This window comes from Spodoptera frugiperda, chromosome 18 (assembly GCF_023101765.2).
Source record: "Spodoptera frugiperda isolate SF20-4 chromosome 18, AGI-APGP_CSIRO_Sfru_2.0, whole genome shotgun sequence".
NCBI classification, from domain to species: Eukaryota; Metazoa; Arthropoda; class Insecta; order Lepidoptera; family Noctuidae; genus Spodoptera; species Spodoptera frugiperda.
Genome location: NC_064229.1, coordinates 3676588 through 3697874, shown reverse-complemented (window position 1 = coordinate 3697874; position 21287 = coordinate 3676588). Strand labels below are relative to the sequence as shown.

Below are 21287 nucleotides of genomic sequence, written 5' to 3'. Positions count from 1 at the left end.
AGCCTGAATAAATTTAAAAATGTTATTAAAGAAAAACTGTATAGTAAAGCTTTTTATAAAATTAAAGACTACTTAGATGATAGTCAGGCTTGGGAGTGAGCCGCTATAATGTCCACACAGGTCATGTTGACATGTTTGTAACACAAGTTACATTTTTATACAATTTGACATGATATACATTAATATCATTCGATATTTTTTTTTTTTACATATTATTTTTAAAATTGTTAGTTTGAGGACCGTGCGAGATTTTGCCTAGTCATTTCACTTTTAGTTAATTATATTCTGACAGTGTGAGCATTTGTGTGGCCTACCCAAATGTTCTTTTGGTTGGTATTGTTCGTCGGATCATTCAGCAACAGCCGTCAGCTGAGCTAATTGTAAACTGACACATGCGTGCTGCCATCTGAACAGGTCCGCTCAAACTGCTGTGGTTCTTTCCTCAAAAGACCACTACAGAATAAACTTGCACGGTTCTCCGACATCTCTAATTGATATTGTCTGGACTTTAAAAGAGACTATGACCTCTGAGTTTGTTTCGGCTTTTCTTCTCAGAGTAGTCGGATAGGAAATGCCGGCCTCATCTAGCTATTTGAAATATTGACGTGTAAAAGTGTTATCTTATAATCTATTTACAGAAATAAATATCATTTATCATTTATCACTCACATAATTAGTAACTCAATTTAATGTCAAAACTTCATATGCCCGAATACTCAAACGCTACTCAATTTTAAGACGCTCTCAAATGTAGTACTGTAACTGTACTGTTCTTTATAAAATGACAGAGATAGCACGATATTTAAGTACAACTTAAAATTGAGTAGCGTTTGAGTATTCGGGCGTTAGACTCTCATATGTCGAAACATTTTACTTATTTCTTTAATATCTACATATTTAATTATTTCTTCTTCGTCCGTTCAGGTAGCCCACCCCTCAATAAAGAAGCACCTCCTGGACCTATTATACCAAGGGTTCCTAGTACCAGTCATGGGCCCAGCGTTACTACAGGTAAGCAACCGCCGCCATATTGGATCGCCATTGTGCGCAGGAGTGGGATCCAGGGATACATTGTATGCGTTGCCAGCCTGTTATGTTTGTTATGTACTAGGATTTTGTTATGGATATGGTGCTTTATTTAATTCTATAATAAGTTGTTATAATTAGTGAAGTCTATTTCTTGCATTTTTATAATGACTGTCGTGAGATAAGTATACTAAATTAAGTAAAAAATCACGGTTTACTCCACTATGAGTAGGTGGCGTGACGTCGCGGTCTGCGCACGCTGCTCATGATGGAGAGTCCCTCTGTGACTCGAAACTAGTACAGCTTTTCTATATGTTCACGATTTACTCTATTGATATATGTTAGTAAACCGTGACTTTTTAGTTAATATATTTCATTGGATAGGTTTATACAATTTCGGCTATCAAATAAGGCCTCTTGTATTTAAAATCAATATTAATGAATATTATGTATTTTCTATAATTATCTACATGTCCATAACAAGATCCTGGCTGATTCCATTATAAAGGTTTTCATTAATTTATAATATTTTTAATATAAGTATTATTATTATATTTACATTATAATTTATATATCATTAAAATATACTTATGTTTCACAAAATGTTTGTTGGTAGGTACCACCTTGATCTTAAAATTCTATTATACAAAAAGATAATTCAAACCTTATCACTGTACAAAATAAAGTCTAAAATACTTTCAAATCACAAACTTAATAAAGCACATTTTACTTTAACATACTAATGACACAAATTAATACTAACTCTAGTCTTTATTTCAGTTATAGACAGGTGAGAATTTAATATTCGTATTGCACATAAATTGATTTTGTATTTTCAACTCTATTCGTATTAACAATAGGGTTTATTTTAACATCTCTTGTTAGTCGTTACATTGAAAAATAAACCTTATTCCATGCTTACAAGGACTTGTCACACAGTTTTCCTAATTTGAAATTTAATCTATAGAAAATTAAGTTGATTTTTCAATGTCCTCTTGAAATTATCTCAAATATATTAAATACATGTATTTTATTATATCGAGCATCGTGTGAGCATCATTAAATCATGTGTTTGTTTCATTAATTAATAATAATACTGAATCATCATTTTGAATTATTATATTCATTGTATACTTACAAATATAAATGAGTTTGATAAACGTGAACTGTGAAGAAAATGAATTGATATTTTTGTTAATATTGTATGTAAAAAATGTATTATGACGTTTTGTTACCTTAAAAAATAAAGATCGTTAAATAATTATTATGTTATTGATCTTTTCACGTAACTGTTTGACGAGGAACTTGTCTAGTTTCAAGCCATGCTAGAGGCTCATATTCATGAGTAGCATTCAGCGACATACGACGCGGCGATTGTCGCGCTGCTACTGGTGTTACTAGCCGAGTTCCTCGTCAAACAGTTACGCGAGTAAGCCGATAACATAATAATGAATTTAGTATGTCTCATGAAAGTTATAATAAAATTAAGGATCATGCATACATATAATTTGCTGTATTAGTCATAATGCATTTTATTTATCGAATGAAAGCATATTCCAGTACTTTTAACATTTAAATATTAAAACATGGTCATTTTATTATGATTTAATGTTTGTAGGCCCAGCGCAAACCGGCGGAAGCGTAGAGAAGATACTGAGAATAAATCATTTTGAAAATAAACCTAAGCTGTAGTGTTTAAGGTTCATTATAATTGATTTATTCTCAACATCTTTACCACTCCTCCGCCGATTTGTACTGGGCCTTAGTTAATATTTACGTTAATGCGATATAAATAATTATTTACCATGTTTTATTGGAATATGCTATTGTTCGAACATGTTCTACGGCATAACATCACGTAAGTGGGCTTTCATTGCACGCGGGTCGCACCGGTATGGGCCATGTCGACGCGGTTTAGTGACGGTAACCATCCTTTGATCGATTCATCGCTGGACATTTTACATTCAAGTCATTAGTCTATTCAGTCTAAGAAAGCATTTTTGAAGGTCAGAATTAAGTGGAATGTCTGTTAGTAGGTATACCAATCAGGGCTTATTAAAAGCCAAGAACATTAAAATCTTTCTCTTTCCCCCTCCCCCTCTGCCTCTCCACCTCTCATTCTCACCCTACCTCCCTTGACTTTCCCCCTCTCATTACCCTACCCCTCTCCCTCTATAACAATGTGAGCAGTCTTTTTCTATCTACGAACCTACTATTCAGAGTGCTGAATGCGCTCTCGTTTCAATCACGTTAAACGTAAAACAAACTCGTACTAAACCCTCTGAACCAATGCTAACGAAATGTTGTATTTAGAAAAAAGACCCGAAATATAAACTGGTATGGTATCTCATCTTGGTGATGGAGGGCACAATATGTGCTTGTGTGTTTTTCTTGTTGTTTTCTGCTTCTATATGTGTGTGACGTTGTTTCTTGTAAAACCTAAGTGTGGTCAGCAAATTGATAATCTATTATTTATTAAATGATACGACTGTAACAAGAATTTAACTATTTAGTTTAGTCTATTAATAAAGAAACAAGTGCTTAGATATAGTTTTTAGGTTTTATTTGATCAGCAATAACAATCGATCAACTCATTAGATTCTGATAATAGTAACCAAATAATTATTTAAAATATAGTTTTATGTCCAAGCAATGAATCGATTAAATTCCTCTATGTTGGTGGTAGTAGTCTAACCTTTTTTCTTTTATTTTGTTTCGAATCTTCTTGTTTAATCTCTTCCAGTTACCTCTAACCTATTCTTTCCAGCACCTCCTTTTTTAACTATTAACTAAACTAATTACAAAATACTTTTATTAAAACTAACTGTGAATGTGACTGTTTAAACAAACTAAAGAACTAAAAAAAACATACTGTACATTAAGAAATTTAAAAGTTTCAATACCATTATAATATTAAATTACTCTTAAAAATATTAAACCTTTAAAATACAAAAGAAAGAATACCATAAAATCTTCTGTTCTGACCTAAAAAAACATAAAAACCACACAAATACAACCTTTAATTCAATTCCCCCTCAATTTCAATTTCACATCTCCCCCTTACCCCTTCCCCCTTTTCCCGAAAAACTGTCACTCAACCGCGGAACGTACTGTATATAGAAGCCTACTAACGTGGAACATACCGTAGACGAAAGGGGCGACGTTGCAGAGTGGCGCGGCGGAGCAGGCGGCGGCGATGGCGTACCTCGAGCTTCTATTGCGATGCGTCACCAGACGAGGGTTGCTGAGGGCCGTGCTACATTTCCTCTTTGTGTACGAGTATGATGGGGTTAGAGTCGTCGATGTGCTGTTGAGGAGGCTTGAAGGGAATTCTCAGGTTTGTTGTGTTTTATGTTTGGAAATGAGGTCTCTATTTTTCTAATGAAATTTTCTGTTTCCAAAATTATTCTCTAATGGAATGAAGTTTTTTTAACATGAAGACAGTACAAAGAGGAGATGCTAAAATGTGATGCACTGTGACAATATAAATGGGCCCTGTCCTATGATAATTTAAGTAAAATGGTGTAGATCAGATATAAGCGTTCAGGAAGTGGTACATTAAAATGTGGACAATTAACAATGTGTTTTTAGTATGGGACTGCATGTTGGAAAAAATAGAGAAGTGTGTGATTTGTAACGTCCCGCGCTCCTCATAAAGTGTCACGCATTATGTTAAAGGGAAATCCAGTTATGACATCTCCTCCTTATATTTGCTTCATGATTTGTTCAGTAGTATTTTTTTCTTTAATTTTGTAAAATAAAGCTGCTGATTTTTGGATTGTTTAAAGGTAAAATTATGAAGTCTTTCAGTGTTAATAAAAAAAATGATATATTTTACCAAACCCAATTACTAAAACCTGATCCACTTGACTCTATAACTACTATAATTTTATTCATCCAAATATATTTTAACACTAAACCTCTATATTCCAGCTATCACTAGTCTCCCTGGCGCTAATGGAGACTCTGATCGACCTGAACTGTGAAGATGTGATGGTAGACCTGGTCTTCAAGCACCTGCTGAACGGCCACCACCTGATGGTAGCCTACAGACATAAGATAGCTGATCCAGAGCCTTACAGAGACGCGGCTATCGCGTTCTTGGGACTCTCGCCTAGGTGCTGCTCGAGGCCTATGGAGATGGTAAGATTTTTTAGTGTTGTGTTGTTTTGGAGTTCTTTAACATATCTACGTTGTATTGGACACATATCGTTACGCATTTAATCCCCGAAGGGTTAGGCAGAGGTGCACGTTACAACACGTCATGCCGACATCTGTACAATGTACACCCACTTTTCACCATTTGTGTTGTCTTAAAGTTGCATGTAATAGGTAGTGAGCCTATTGCCATGTACCGGGCACAATTCCCTTCATGCTACTACTGAGAAATTTTCTAAAAACCGAAAAAAGCCCAGTAATACTTTGCTCGACACGGAAATCGAACCCGAGATCCCTTGTCCGGCAGTCACACTTGCGACCACTCGACCAACGAGGCAGTCTGATTAGTGATTTAATTAATTTTCCTGTTTATTGTTTTAGTTATTAAACTAGTCTCAATTATTATAAATATAATACTAAACTTCATTATCAAATGTAAGCAACATCTTACTAACATAAATATTACTCTAATAGATACAAAAGATTTTAAATATACAATCCCATTTTCCAGACAAAACAGTGGGTGGACGAGCTAGCAATGAGTGGACGCCGTGTCCTCGATCTGAAGAGCGACACCGAGAGGCGGGTGAATGGAGTCCACGACGACATCGCCATGAGCAGTCTGGTGCATGAAATCAAAGTCAATTATGGAGTGAGTATAATAACTAATAAGACTGTGTTACGAAAACTGACGCTTTTTCGTTTATTATTTAACTAGTACAGATGTTTTATGTGTACCATGTAGTACAGAAAATAGTGTGTAGTGAATTATCCAACATATTCACATCGAAGAATTAAAGTTTTCTGTTCATATAAACATTTATATGTCTGTTGGTCATTAGCGTACTGAACAAAGTTCACTGTAGCTGTTAGACTTTATTGACTTAGATTAACTGACTTAGACTTAAGATTAAACTCATGAAAAATACTCCAACTGATTAAATATGCTGTTTTATAGCGATTTTTAACTGTCTACTATTTCTTCCAGAACCCCAACGACACACTATTCGGTAACTACCACGCCTACATCTGCGACTCGCGCTTCGAAATAGTATCCCGCGTCCTAGCATGCAGTAACTGGAGCTCGCGGTACGACAGCGTCACGCCGCCAAAAAGAGAAACAAACAACAATACAAAAGAAACGAAAGAGATAGACATAGCCTCACCGAAAGAGCAGGACAGCCTTATTTCATGTACGAGTGGGTACGAGACAAAAACAAGTGACAGTTCGGAAAAAGAACAACATAGTCTGACGTCATTGAATGAACAAGAGAGTGAAGTAAAGACCGAATTGAATGAAGTAAAAGAACATGATAGTTTGACGTCTACGGGGGAGAGTAGCGGGTATGAGAGCTTTAAGTATAAAGAGGGGGAGGGGGATGAGGGATTCGCTGAGGAGTTGTTCCGGAGGAGTTTTGTGAAGAAAGAGGATAATGGGTACGAGGGGGAAGTGCCTTTGATTAGGAGCTGGAGGGCCAGTGCTGAATCAATTATTGGTGAGTTTCTTTTTGCTGCTCTATCACCCGTATACTAAAATGCTACTTAAATTTAAGTTGTACTTAAATATTTCGTTCTCTGCCATTGTATAAAGTAGTGTAGTACTAGTGAGAACTACTTTTGAAAGCGACCTAAAATTGAGTGGCGTTTCGTTCGGCGCTCTGATTGGCCGGCTCGAATGAACCAAACCAACTAATCAGAGCGCCGAACGCGCTCTCATTTCAATCTCGTCGAAGGTAAAGCGAACTTGTACTAATGCCCCACACTGTTTATAAATACAAACACAACCATTAGTTAAAAAAAAATAACTAATACTCTTTTTATTCCATCCAGGCCCATTACTAGCCAGCCTTCTGAAGAAGACAGCGGTTCTCTTAGAATCGGAAGTGATAGTAAACTGCCGCGTCACGAGTGTGGTCTCCAAGTTGGCCTCACTACCTACTCCTCTGCTGACCTCGCTACTGCTGTGTCCCGGATTCGTACTGCAGCCGAACGTGCCTTCTTTGTTTCAAGTAAGTTTTTTAAATTATTTTACAGTTGTCTCTATACTTAATTCGAACTTTCGATGATTCGGACCTTTATTATTCGAAGAAGATCCCTTGATAATCTCTTTATATTTTGGAATAAATAAATATATTTTTATTTTTTTATACACTTGGTAATTCGAACAAAATAATCAATTCTACGTAACCAAATGACCCTGACGAATATTTCGGTGCGGGATCCAAGACAGTTATTCATGTCCCTGACGCGTCGAACTTCAGTGTTCCGGTGTTTCCATGGTTGTATCTACTGTAGATTCTATAATTATGGCATCTTCACACTGGCTTACACCTTTCTACTGGCTTACAGAAGTTGCAACTTCTGTAACAAGTCCGCCACTACTTCCCATAGGAGTTTTTACAGAAGTTTCTTTTACAGAAGTTGGTAGTTCTTCCCATAGGAGGTAGTGGCGTACTTGTCCTATAAAAAAAACAAATGACGCGTTAATTCGATCTTATCGCCATCAAATTCTCGACGACGATTCAGTTCGAAGTCTCAGAACTTGCTGAGTTCAGTACCGACTTTCTAAAGCAAATTTAAATTACCTATACGTCTTAACTCTTATTTCCAGATACTAAGTAAATTAAAAGAAGAGGTAGACGAGCTGACGGAAGGTATAGACAACACGGGCGAGCTGGTGGACAAGGCAAGAGTTTACCTCATACAACGAGAGATGGCGTTGGTGAAGACACGCGGCCCGACGAATGACGATGGTAAGTCTTGCAATTTTAAGGTCTAGGAAAGTAAATTATAATTACAGATTATCAGATGGTAAGCAATTAATTCTGGCCGAGAAATGGACCCATAATACGAAGGAATTACAAGTGTATTACCAAAATATTTATGAAATGACAATGCCAGAATCTCTATAGAGCTTTGCCCCACCAAAAACATATTGTACAGGCATGCCAAATGTAGCATTCTATTGCTGCTTTATTAGTGATAACTAAAAACATGATCAAAAGCCTTTAGGGCTTGCGGTTTCTATATAAATCTAAGAACAAAATATTACATTTAGATTAGGTACTAGTTTAGATTAATTGCAGTTATAATTGTAGAAATAATTAAGTGCTTTATATTATTACAATGCTATCATAAGGTGTTTAGCTATGAAAGGAAGGAAGGTCATCACCAATATCACCTTTAGTAATCCTACTTTTAATTCATAGTCATAACGAAACAACAATGTAAACAGAACAGACAGCGAATGTCAAATAATGACTTTTTGGACATAACTGACACACGCACGCCAATGACTATTCTTACATCTAATCACTAACGTTCAAACACGAAATAATAATTAGAATATGCATTCATTATAATATATATTATAAAAAAAATAAATTAACTAACAGTATGTATTTATACCAAATTCATATTAAAATCCGTACACATTACATTAATAAATCTTTTTTTTATTGAATGACTCGTTTTGTTCTTTGTGCAAGCGTGCTAAGAAACGCAGACAGGCTAAATTAACTAAAAACCACGGTTTACTCGCGTAAGTTAATGAAGAAAAGCTCTACTAGTCTCCAGTCACAGTAGAGACTCTTCATCATGAGCAGTGTGCACAGACGCGAATTTCAACGGAATTTAGTATTGCTACTAACAATAACTTAGACATACTTTATCTAAAATTATTTATTTCCAAATAATTTGTTGTCCAGGTCACGGCCACGACTCACCGTCCCAGAAATCGGACGACTCGCCGTTCCGCCGTGTCGAGGCGAAACGCCGCAGTCTCTCCAACAGCATATCCAACATGTTCGGGAGGAGATTGTCTTGTAAGTTATATTCATATTAAACACATATACATAAGTCTTGATCGATACAAAAAATCCTGAGTTAGGCAAAGTGTTATTGGGATTTATAATAAAATAGAGTCTGAAACTAAACTAAACGTGTAGCTCATTCCTTAAAGACAGTTCTGTACGCTTAGTACGAGTTTGCTTTACGTTTAACGGGAAACGAGACCCCGTTCGGCGCTCTGATTGGTTGGTTCATTCGCGCCGGCCTATCAGAGCGCCGAACGAGCTCTTGTTTCGTTTTCTTTCAACGTAAAGCAAACTCGTTCTAAGGGTACAGTCTTACCTCACAATGTTCGCATAAATATAATGTCTCTATTAAATTTTCAGCTTCATCGCCCTCCCAGCACCACATGCATAGTCCACAGCCCCACACATACGCTAGTCCACAAAAACGACCAGTGTTCACACAGGAATCGTATTGGAACCAATCTATTACACTGCGCTCAATACTAAACGCCGTCATACTCGACGAATGGCTCAAAGAATTAGCTGCACTTTGCGAAGAACATGCCCTTAGACTTTCAGCCAACCACTACGAAGATGAAAGCTACGTTCAAGCAGTAGCCTTATGACTGAGAGCCAGAACCGCTGAAGGCATTTACGTAAAAAGAAATGCCCTCAACGGAAAAACTAATGACACATTCGTCTGAATGCAATTCGCCATAATAACGTTACTCGATAGCAACTATCGATTCTTTAGTCGATTTTACGATTGGTGTTCACTACTTTTCATAATCGACTAATTTTTAAAGTGATGTGGGAAGTAATCACAAAAGTCTTAAGTGTTTTTGAAACATGTGATTTCAAGGTGTTGAGAGTTGCCTTTTAAGTATAGCAGGAATTTACAACGTAATGTAAATATTAAAGTAAGGATCGGATTTTACGAATAAGTGACGACATTTGAACGTTAACGATTTTTCTACAAACATTGTTGTTTTAGGTGTCAATAACAAGCAGTATTTAACGTATTAATTATAGCGTAGTTAAATAAAATCTACCAACAACTTTTTAACATAAATCTTACATCTAAAATTATTCTTCCCGTAACTAGATGAGCTTTTAATCGTGAGAGAAACGATCGCGTCTTTAAAATAATCGACTAAAATCGTTAATGTTCGTGTTTCAAATGTCTTAGACGAGTTTTTACGAACAAAAATATCAATTATTTTAGATTGTACCCTGTGTACACTTTATTTAGTTGTAGCAAGCATCACATACTTAATCTAAGTACCTAACTTTACTAGAATAATTTAGTTGCAATTATTTTTTAAAACGTATGAACTAGATTGCCATCAACGTAATTTTGAACTGTGATTTTTGTAATGTTCAAAAACAAATTTAAAATAAAAATATTTCGTGAATATTTATTGTGAAAATGAAATGGATAATTTTGTCTGTGTGATTTTTTATTAATTTTTATTGTCTTGATCTATGTTTTTGAGTAGTATCTAATTATATTTGGTTTGTAGGCATTGTTTAATAGCCGAGTCAAGTTTCTCGTCAAACAGTTACATAAGTAAACCGAAAAGCATAATAATTACTTGTTTAAAGTAATAGCAGTTTTACAGATTTTGAATTAATTTATATATCAATGCAAAATACCTCGTTGGTCAAGTGGTTGCAAGTCCAACTGCCGGGCAAGGGGTCTCGTGTTCGGTATATGGCAATAGGCTTACCACCTGTTACATGGGACTTACAACATAAATTGTGAAATGTGGGCGTACTTTGTACAGTGGCAATCCTTGCCATAATGTGTACCTTTGCTTACCCCTTCGGGGATAAAAGCCGTAACGATATAATAATAAAATCAATGCAAAATAAAAAAAATAACTTAGCATTTATAACATAAGTTGGAAATGGTGAGATTATTTATAAACAGTGCCTATAAACTAATTTTAATACTATCTGATGTTATATTTTATTTGAAAATTACTTATTATTTTAATATTGTTTTACTAACATTGACTTTTGTATGTTTTTTTGATTGAAAAAAATAATTATATAATTATTGTCTAATAATTAGTTATTTTCGTGAAACGATTATTATTTTTATGCTTTTATCTTGTTTATTGTTTGGACTCTTCATACATTTTTTTTTATTATAATTTTGCTAGTAGGTCTATATAACGCTCAAAATGTTAAGGTGGTTCTACATTTGAGGTGACTTCGACCATTTTAATGACAGTTAATGTGCAATAAATCAAATGTAGCACTGCCTTTAATTTCGTCCTATTGAATAATATTTGCGAATCGTCCATCTCCGTCCTAAGGATGAAAAAATATTTTATTTAAATATTTATCTATTTATATTCTGTATCCAAAATGTTGTTTGCACAAAATTGTACAATGACGTGTTTGAATGACGAAATTTAACGAGAAACGTTTACTGTGATCATATCGTAAGACTAAATTGTATGAATTCGACTTTTTTCGGAAAACATCGAACCTTTAGCGGTTCTCTTGTAACTGCGATATCTTTCATTGGTGTTCAAACCTTTTTATAATATTTTATTCATTTTGTAATTAATAAAATAATATAATTAACATGCAGGTGAAATAAATAATATTTATTAGGTCAATTTTATTGTATTAACCTTGCCAGTTTTTAATCTGTTCCTGACTTGCCCATTGATTGGATACCATTACATTTTCTGAACCTCTAAACTAAATGCAGTAATATGCACAAAACATGTATGGAGTGTTATGTTACGTGAGTTTTATATTCTTAAATAAAACTATTATTGATGAATTTTAATAAAGAAATGTGAATAACAAATACTGTTCAATATTATTTTTGTAAAATTAACTGGATTTATACCACCAAGCGTAGTTATTAATTCTACTTGTCAATAACAGAAGAGGCCTCTGCCTTGCAATTGGTTTGTTATAATCTAATGAAACATCCAAATCCATGCAAGGGGTGACTCTTAACGACTGTCAACTGTGTGCGACTGTCAAGTGAAACATTTCGCAGCCCATTCTCAGGTCGAGTCTCCTAATAAGATTAATAATTAATTAAGTTTACTCTGTATCAATATTAATATATTCACAAGAAAAAAATTCATTTAGGCCATTAAATGTTTTTAGTCGATTTGACAATTTTATTATGGAAGTTTTAGTCGAGTTTATTTTCATGGTATGCAAGCCCTAGTCACTCTATAACTCTATATTAATATCTATGACACATGTCAATCTCAAAAAGCTTTTGACAATTTGACGCATGTCAAACTCAAATGACAATTTGCTGAAAGAATGCTGTGTGGAGTTTCGTGTTTTTATTTATTACATTTTTAGGAAAATAAGCTGAAATTAGAACGAATTTCGGTTAGATGGTGTAAAACCGTAGTGGTATTATTAATACTAAGTATTTCAAAGCAACACAATGTCGGACGACGAGGTAATGCGATTTGAAATTACGGACTACGATTTGGATAATGAATTTAATCCAAACAGAAACAGGAGAGCAAAGAAGGAGCATCAGATATACGGTAAGGTACTTAAAATCCTAATACACAAACTGACATACACATTCATGTTGACTGATAACCGGCTGCAACTCAACTTGTGATGTACAAATTGTTGTTCTCGGTTCTGGGTGTCGTGTGTATGTGAAATTGTATGTTTGTAAACATGGTCACGATACAGAAGAGAATCCTACTTTAATATGGTACCAAGTAATTAGCGACATACTTACCATAGTTAGAATGACTATGTTCCAGTTTAAAGTTAAGTTTAAAGAGACACATTATTTACTTTCAATACTTTTTCTCCTTCAGGAGTGTGGGCTAAAGACAGTGATGAAGATGACAATGAAGATAATATCAGACAGAGATCTCGCAAACCCAAGGATTTCAGCGCACCTATTGGATTTGTGGCGGGAGGCGTACAACAGGCTGGCAAGAAGAAAGAGGAATCTAAAGGTTAGTTTTGATTACAAACAAATTATAAGAAGTAGTGCAGTATACATTGCAACTTTAAGTTACCTGCTCTACTCGGATGCTATTGATGATAGCATGATATATTATAACTTATAACCTTCCTCAATAAATGGACTGTCCAAATTGGACCAGTAGTTCTGGAGATTAGTGCATTCAAATAACAATTATAAATCCTTTATAATTTTTGTTTCATTTATGAATCCTTTTACAGAGATTGAATCATCAGAAGCATCTACCTCTCGGCCAAAGTTTGCAGACAGTTCGGATGAAGAAGAGCAAAATGCACCAGATGCCAGTGAGACTGCAGGTATACGGAGACAGGGGCAGGGCATGAGGCCAGCGAACCTCGGAGGCAATGTCGGCACATGGGAGAAGCATACTAAAGGTATTGGAGCTAAGCTGTTGTTGAAGGTTAGTAGTTCTTGCTTTATGATTGTTAGACAGGTGAATTGGTATTATAAAAGCTATGTATTTTACTACAACAATTTTTGAATATTTGAATTCAGGTTGTTGCTGAAAAAACTCAGATTTAAACATATAATCTATAGCCACGCATTGCACACAAACAGGACTACCTATATGCATAAGAATTTATACTGATTTTACTGAGACTAAAGCATTTGCTTAGTTTTACACTTTAATTACATTTTACGAATGCTTAAACATGAAATGAATTTACAACTAAAATTACATTTGCATTGAAAGATATAACAGGTATTCTCATCACTCTCATCTATATTTCGCTAATATCAACCATGTATTGTTTCCAGATGGGTTACCAACCTGGAATGGGTTTGGGCAAGGACCTGCAGGGTATCTCCGCACCTGTGGAGGCTACAGTGAGGAGAGGAAGGGGAGCTATCGGTGCTTATGGACCTGAGAAGGCTGCTGTGAGTATAATTCTCTTTTTATACATAGCTAGCTTTGCACCTATATTGTCAAAATTAATTATAAATGAGATACCTAAACCACTCTCAGGAATCGAATTATCTATAGGTGAAAACCATTTGTATAGTAGTTTATATTCATTATTTCACACATTCATACAGGATTAATTATTATGTCGGCTTACTCACGTAACTGTTTGACAAAGAAGTCGACTAGTTTTAAGCCATGCTAAAAGCTCATATTCATGAGCAGCATTCCGCGACACACGACGCGGCGATTGTCGCGCTGCTACTGTATTCATACAGGAAGAGAGACTGACGCGAGAAGAGACTTCTTTTTATAAACTGACTATTACTTACAAACCTTACGCCTTTTCACATAGGGGTAGGCAGAGACAATGGAACGCCAATCGCCAGGTTCTTACACACTTCTTTCGCTTCATAACTACTATAAAGTACCATTTTAAAAGGTCCTTTATGTAGTTTCTTACAGAAGTAAATATTAATTTCTTTAAATATAATTACAGCAAAAAGCTAAAAAAGAGGAAGAACTCCGCCGTCAGAAGGAGAAAGAAGAAGAAAAGGGTCCGAAAGAGAAGAATTACAACTGGAAGAAGTCACACAAGGGCCGCTACTTCTACCGGGACGCTGCAGATGTCATACAAGAGGGTAAACCTTCGATGCATACTATTACCAGGTATTTAGAGTTAGATGATATTGTTCAATAATGTTTTGTAGCGGTTTGAAGCTGTTTGTGTAACAAGATGTCGGTTTTTCACCTTTCCAGTCCAGTTGTATGGTATCTTCACGCCTTTTATCTCCATAGTAGGCAGAGGTGCACATTACGGCACTTAATGCCAGTCCAGTTGTATCTACGGATAATATTTCCTTTCCATGCTTTTCTGAATGATAACATCTAATGTTAATTTGGAGGCACATATTTCTGACTTAACAGCAGATTTGACTTCAGATTTTTGTTCCAATGACAAAGACCAAAGTAGAATGCATTGGTAACTCTTACACTACTCGAAAGAGCGAAGAAACTACACATACATCACACATCAACAGCCTACAAGTGGCCACTGCTGACCAAATGCCTCTTCTCACACGGAGAAGGCTTGAGCATTAACCACCACGCTTGCTCAATGCGGGTTGGGTTAGAAACTACACTAAAGTTTATTTGTGTAATACATATTGTATAATTGTAAACAATGTTTCCACAGTAACGAGTTGTCCCGCGTCCCTGTAATCGACATGACAGGCAAGGAGAAGCGCGTGCTGAGCGGGTACCACGCGCTGCGCGCCGCCGCGCCGCGCTTCGAGCACGAGCCGCGCCGCCAGTGCCACTACTTCGCCGCGCCGCAGCTCGTGCACAACCTCATGCTCATGGTGGACTGCTGTGAACAGGTAAGTTTGTTTCTTTAGTTACAATGGTAAAAAAGAAACACGCCGTCAAAAGTAAACGAAGAAGAAAAGGGTCAAAGACGTTCACCTGATGGTCCCACAATCGGGGATTCTACCGGGAAGTTTGGAAAGGGGTAATTGGGCCTCTAACCTCACTCACAAGTTAACATTTTGCAAGCGTTGTTTCACGTCGGTTTTGTTTGTGAGGCCATGGTATCACTCCGGTCGTAGCCGTCCCATTCGTGTCGATAGCATAGGCTCATCCCACAATTTGGTGACGGCAACGCAAAATAAATTAACTAGTAAAATCACACTTATTGTCACGTAATTAATGGAGAAACGCTCTATTTAGTTTCAAGTCACTGAATGGGACTCTTCAATACAGTAGGATGCGCGACTCGCTGATCACTGTAGCACGATGCTCATGTTGAAGATTTCCTCTGTGACACGAAAGGCTAATAAAGCTTTCCTCCATTAATTTACGTGAGTTAACCGTGACTTGTAGTTAATTTAGTATGTCTCACGATAGTAGTCTGTTGTTCCCTTAGTACGAGTTTGTTTGACGTTGAACGAGATCGAAACGAGAGCACATTCGGTGCTCTGATTGGTTGGTACATTCGCGCCGGCCAATCAGACCGCCGAACCTGTTCTCGTTTCGTTTTACGTTTTACAAAGGATACTGAATGAGACATTCTGATCACAAGTATTCCTTGAGCATTTCGAAGTGCTATAAACTCACCCCAGACTTAAAAATATCTCGATTCGGAGCTGCGGACTACATAGCGGATTTACCAGCGCCCAGGCTCTAAGAGCAGGAGTAGGAACGGGGTGGTTTTTAGTCAGTAAGAGTGTTAATACTCCCTTGCCTGTCACCCAAGGCAAGAGACGTAATTGATGATATTCCTCCATGTAAAAAAAAAAAAAAACCCCAGCTTAAAAATATCTAATTGTAATATACCATTTACTCCACAGGACATAATCCAGAACGCTCGCGAGCTACAAGCAGCGGAGGACGAGATAGTAGTGCTGGAGAGAGACCTGGAGGACTGCAACACGAAGCTGCAGGAACAGGACAAAGTCATCAACAAGGTGCAGGGCATCCTGCAGCGCGTGGAGATGCTCAACCAACCTGATGTGTCGTTGGAACGCGCTCATGATGTCTTGGCTGAGTTGAAGGTGTGTCAATGATTTTATGGTTTTATTTTAAGTAAGTTAGTTTTATATTTTATTTTAAGTAGGTAGGATTGGTTTTTCTTATGGTATAAGCTGGTAAATGTGCAGATGGATGGTCTGATGGTAAGCTATTGCCGTCGCCTATGGACACTTGAAATACCAGAGGCGTTACGAGTGCATTGCTGGCCTTTTGGTGGTTTAGAATTTAACAATTGTTGGGAAATCGGGGATTGGGACGATTAGAAAAGGGGATAATTGGGCCCTCGGATACCTCACTCACACAACGAAACAACGCAAGTTATTATTTCACGTCAGTTTTCTGTGAGGCCGTGGTATCACTCCGGTCGAGCCGGCCCTTTCGTGCCGAAGCATGGCTCTCCTACACTTAAATGCTCGTATTAAAACCCATACCATGTAAACACTATAACACATTGAAAACCGTGGTGGTGACCGGTGACCGACGTTATTTACCTTCAACAGTATTCTATTGGCAGTCAAAGACTTAAAACTAGAAAAAAAAGAAAGAAAAAATATTTATTTTGCACCACTAAACGAAAATTCATTTGTTCCAGGAAACATACCCAGTAGAATACGACATGTTTGGCTTGGGTACGATAGCGGGCAACATAGTGAGTCCCCTGCTGAGCTCCCTGCTGGCGCCGTGGGAGCCGCTGCAGGCGCCCGACGAGCCAGTGCCCACGTTCCTCAAGTGGAGGACCCTCCTCACCGAGGAGGCCTACAACAGCCTGCTCTGGCAACACTTCGTGCCGCAACTTACTACCGCTGCTGAGTAAGTTAATGTTTATGTTTTAGAAATTTGTTTCTCATAAAAATATGTAATTTTCTTAAAGTGATGAGAGATGATAATGATCGCACGAATGCTGGGCGACTGGCTGCTGTGAAACGTGTGCGGGTTCGGTTCCCGCACGGAGCAACTGTTTAAGTGATCCACAAATTCTGTTTTGGGTCTGGATATCACGTATGTTTGTAAACACCCCTACGACATAGGAGAAAATACTAGTGCAAGGCAAATATTTTTAATTATATTTTTTTATTAAATATGACATTGTTTTATGTTGTTCCTGAAAGACTAGACAGAAGTGCGCACACATATAACGTAACACCTACTAATCATCACTGTCCCACCCATTAAAAAACTGACTATAACTCTGTACCTTACATGAGAGTAAGTACTGCAATTTATCAAGACATAATAATTATTAAAAGAATTGCAGTTATTCCTTAATTACTTGATAACGTAACCTCATTTCAAAAGTGTGTGCTTTACATAAAACCTTTATACCTCATCAGATCATGGAACCCCCGCACCCCGAGCCCGATGCTGCGCGCGGTCCAAGCGTGGCAGCACGCCAGCCCCGCGTGGGTGACCCGCGCGTGCGTGTCACGCGTCGTGGTGCCACGCCTGCTGGCCGCCGTGCGGGCGTGGGACCCCACGCATGACACCCAACCGCTGCACCACTGGGTGCTGCCCTGGCATGACTTGGCTGGTATGTATTGAGTTTTTATGTATATACTATATGTATAGGTAGAGATAGATATGGTTGCGATGGTATGGGATTTTGTGGGTAGTGGTAGGTACCACTTATCATAATTTGATAATCAACCTTTATATTCCACACTAATATGTATTATGAATGTGAGTCAGCGTCATCCATGAAACCGGGAACGTCATAGGAGTTATAAAAATGATGACAGTCTTTGGGTAAGAGGGTGAGACCTCCAGTAACCTCATTCGCATGGCGAAACAACGCAAACATTGATTCACATAACGAGTTAAAGAAGTAATTATGCATAATTATTATATGACGAATAATGTTTTTTTAAACTCAGTAAGTATTACTATGTTAAACTATGTATTGTCTGGCGTCAGGCTAGGGGCTTTTCATTTCATCGCAACATATTTATTTAACACTAAAATTCTGTTTCCCAGGAGAAGCCCTGGCATCATCGGTGTACCCCCTGATCCGGTCCCGGCTGGCGTCAGCATTGGCGGGCTGGCACCCGGCGGACGGGTCTGCGCGCGGCGTGCTGGGCCCGTGGCGCGGCGCGTGGGGCGCGGCGCTGGCGGCGCTGCTGCAGCAACACATCGTGCCCAAGCTCGACCACTGTCTCTCGCACGCGCCGCTCGACCTCGTGGGGCGGGAGAACAGTAACTACTATTTACTATTTTATTTATGGAATAGGTGGCAAATGAGCTGAATGGTCACCTAAGGGTAACTGGTCAGTGTCACCCAATATTATAAAGCTTTATATATTTTGGTGCAAACGAACAGACTGGTCACCTGAGGGTAACCGAGCCCAATATTATAAAGCTTTATATACTTTGGTTGAATTGAATAATTATTGTTGTGTGGGATGTGGTCTGTTTATTAGCTGCGATCAATAAAAACCGATCAGCGGGTGAAACTGCACGAAAATGGCTATTTACATAAATATATACCTCAGTTAAAAATAAATTATGTAGACTTTTAAAAAATGCTTAGAATAATCACAATTCTATTAACTGATAGACAAAGACCACATTACGAATTTTTCGCATTAGCGGTTAGGTTAAACTTTAACCTAACGTGATAACTTGACGTGCAATGTTCGATTTAGCAGATTCAATTTTCTGCACAGAGCAACTCTGTGTTCCACAAATTGACAACAGTGTCTTAGTGTTATGTGTATATGAAATTGTATGTTTATAAACGCACCCACAGTACAGAACAAAAACCTAATGTAATATAATTGTACAGTAAAATGGGGTGAATAGGGATCGAGAGGTGAATAGGGACAGAAGAGGGGTGAATAGATACTATGAAGAATTTCCCTATACCTATTCACCCCTCTTCTGACCCTATTCACCTCCCGATCCCTATTCACCCCATTTTACGGTACTGTATGTGTTCCAGCGGCGTGGCTGTGGTGCGTGGAGTGGATCGACCTGGTGGGAGCCCCGACGGTGGCGGCCATCGCTGCGCGCGCGCTGCTGCCGCGCTGGCTGGCCGCCCTGGCCGCCTGGCTCAATACCAACCCGCCGCACGCTACTGTACTCGCCTCCTATACTGACTTCAAGGTCAGTATTTATATTATTATAATGTTTTATTGTCATGCCTTTTATTTATTTTTTTCGATTTAAACTAATGCTTGACTACAATCCCACCTGATGGTAAGTAGTGATGGAATCATTGATGGTGAGGCACACTAGTTTATTAAGAGCCTATTCACTCTAGACTTGAAGACACCCACATTATACCCGAAGAAATAAGCAGAAGTGCACATTATGTCACTGTGCAATTGTGCATGTACAGCCACTCTTCGCAATTTTTGTTATAAGTCCCTTGTAATAGGGGGTGAGCCTATTGTCAAATACTGGGCACAATTCCAGACTCCGTGCTAATACTGAGAAATTTTCGTAATACCGAAAATAGTCTAGTATTCCTTTTGCCCGACCCGGGAATCGAACCTGAGATCCCTTGCCCGGCAGTCGACCAACGAGCCAGTTTAATTGTATAAATAAAGGAAATAGCCAACTGATTATTATGAACCCCTAACATGGCTTGAAACTAGTTGAGTTACCTTGTCAACCGTGCAATATACCTCATTTAATATCTGTATTATGTTATGAATTATAATACTCACTGGGGTACTCAGAGACATTTAATGATTACTTAAACTATTGCTTAGCACAAATTTTGCTCCAAAAACAATTTCTAAAGACTAAGTTAAGTAACCATTAAACGACACTGCATACGGCGATCAGAAAATAAAACAACACAACTATTCTAAAACAATTATAATTTAAAATCCACAGAAAATGTTTCCAGAAGAAGTTTTGAAGGAGCCAGCGGTGCGGGACGCGTTCCGTAAGGCTTTAGACATGATGAACAGGAGCGCAGACATTGACGCCGTGGAACCACCACCCCCACCACGCTTCACCATGCCAGAACCTAAAGAATCTTCGAGAATAGCCGACGTTATTTCTTCAAGCGCCCCCACAAAGAGTTTCTCAGAGCTATTGGAGACTAGGTGCATAGAAAAAGGAATCACCTTCGTGCCTATTGCTGGGAAAACGAGGGAAGGAAGACCTATTTATAAAATTGGAGATCTCCAGTGCTATGTGATACGTAATGTGATCATGTTTTCTGATGATAACGGGCGGATATTCAGCCCTATTAGTATGGATAAGTTGCTGAATATGGTTGAGTGAAATAATAGTAATAATAAAGTAATTTTGTTTTATGTTTTCTTGGTTTTATTTATTGATTGTGTTCGAATATTGATCGAGGGCTTTCTAATGTGATTGCTAAATGGTTTTGGGTTTTACGTCTTGGTTCATTAAAGTATTATTAGATTTTTTAAGTTCTCAGTTACGGAGTAGATATTAAGACTTCTGAGAGCTGAGTACGTTTAACGAGATAGAAAAGAACGTGTTCGGTGCTCTGATTGGTTAGTTCACTCGTCAATCAGAATGCCTAACACGCTCTCGTTCAACGTAAAACTCATACTAAGGCTACTACGTATACCTGCTGAATTGCATATTGCGTCAGAGATTGCATCATATAAGAGATTTGCTATAATCTCCACGCTTACTAACCTTGTTGGAGATCGCAGTATAAAAAGTTCAGGTTGTCAGCACTGATCTCTGTAAAATATGTAGATTCTTAGTCAGGTATATGACACCCGCGGCAAGAATCGGGGTGGATTATTTTCCTCTGCCGTCACTGCACTGTTGTAACGTCATTATTTGTGTATATATTTTGATAGGCGTCAGTTAGTCTGTAATCAATTTATATTGTTGCCAAGATCGTGTCTCAGTGTTGGCACGACTTTGAGTCGTATTGTCAACG

General features: G+C 37.7%; 2 protein-coding genes across 4 annotated transcripts in view; both read left to right on the top strand.

Annotated features, from left to right (window-relative positions):
* LOC118277833 (FHIP family protein GI14169) overlaps nucleotides 1-11808 on the top strand; it is a 30321-nt gene extending 18513 nt beyond the window's left edge. The window contains exons 9-17 of one of the 2 annotated variants that reach the window (XM_050700339.1): nucleotides 925-1011; nucleotides 4196-4363; nucleotides 4960-5169; nucleotides 5696-5836; nucleotides 6173-6680; nucleotides 7015-7193; nucleotides 7796-7937; nucleotides 8892-9008; nucleotides 9360-11808. In XM_050700339.1, the coding sequence (XP_050556296.1) occupies nucleotides 925-1011; nucleotides 4196-4363; nucleotides 4960-5169; nucleotides 5696-5836; nucleotides 6173-6680; nucleotides 7015-7193; nucleotides 7796-7937; nucleotides 8892-9008; nucleotides 9360-9604 (1797 nt within the window). In that variant the 3' untranslated portion in view covers nucleotides 9605-11808. Of the gene's footprint in view, nucleotides 1-924; nucleotides 1012-4174; nucleotides 4364-4959; nucleotides 5170-5695; nucleotides 5837-6172; nucleotides 6681-7014; nucleotides 7194-7795; nucleotides 7938-8891; nucleotides 9009-9359 lie in introns of both variants that reach the window. The other variant, XM_050700338.1, reaches the window with a different exon arrangement.
* Nucleotides 11809-12262: 454 nt separating this feature from the next.
* On the top strand, nucleotides 12263-20679 carry LOC118278242 (septin-interacting protein 1). 2 transcript variants are annotated; one of them, XM_035597371.2, is made up of 12 exons: nucleotides 12263-12520; nucleotides 12809-12952; nucleotides 13182-13381; nucleotides 13741-13860; nucleotides 14385-14554; nucleotides 15081-15264; nucleotides 16234-16437; nucleotides 17007-17224; nucleotides 17746-17942; nucleotides 18386-18604; nucleotides 19350-19513; nucleotides 20252-20679. In XM_035597371.2, exons 1-12 carry the CDS (start codon nucleotides 12415-12417, stop codon nucleotides 20645-20647), a joined length of 2322 nt encoding a protein of 773 aa, XP_035453264.2. In that variant the 5' UTR covers nucleotides 12263-12414; the 3' UTR covers nucleotides 20648-20679. The 2 variants fall into 2 exon arrangements, with proteins under 2 accessions (XP_035453264.2, XP_035453265.2); XM_035597372.2 differs by lacking the exons at nucleotides 12263-12520; nucleotides 12809-12952 and having other exon boundaries at nucleotides 13188-13355.
* The last annotated feature ends 608 nt before the right edge of the window (nucleotides 20680-21287 follow it).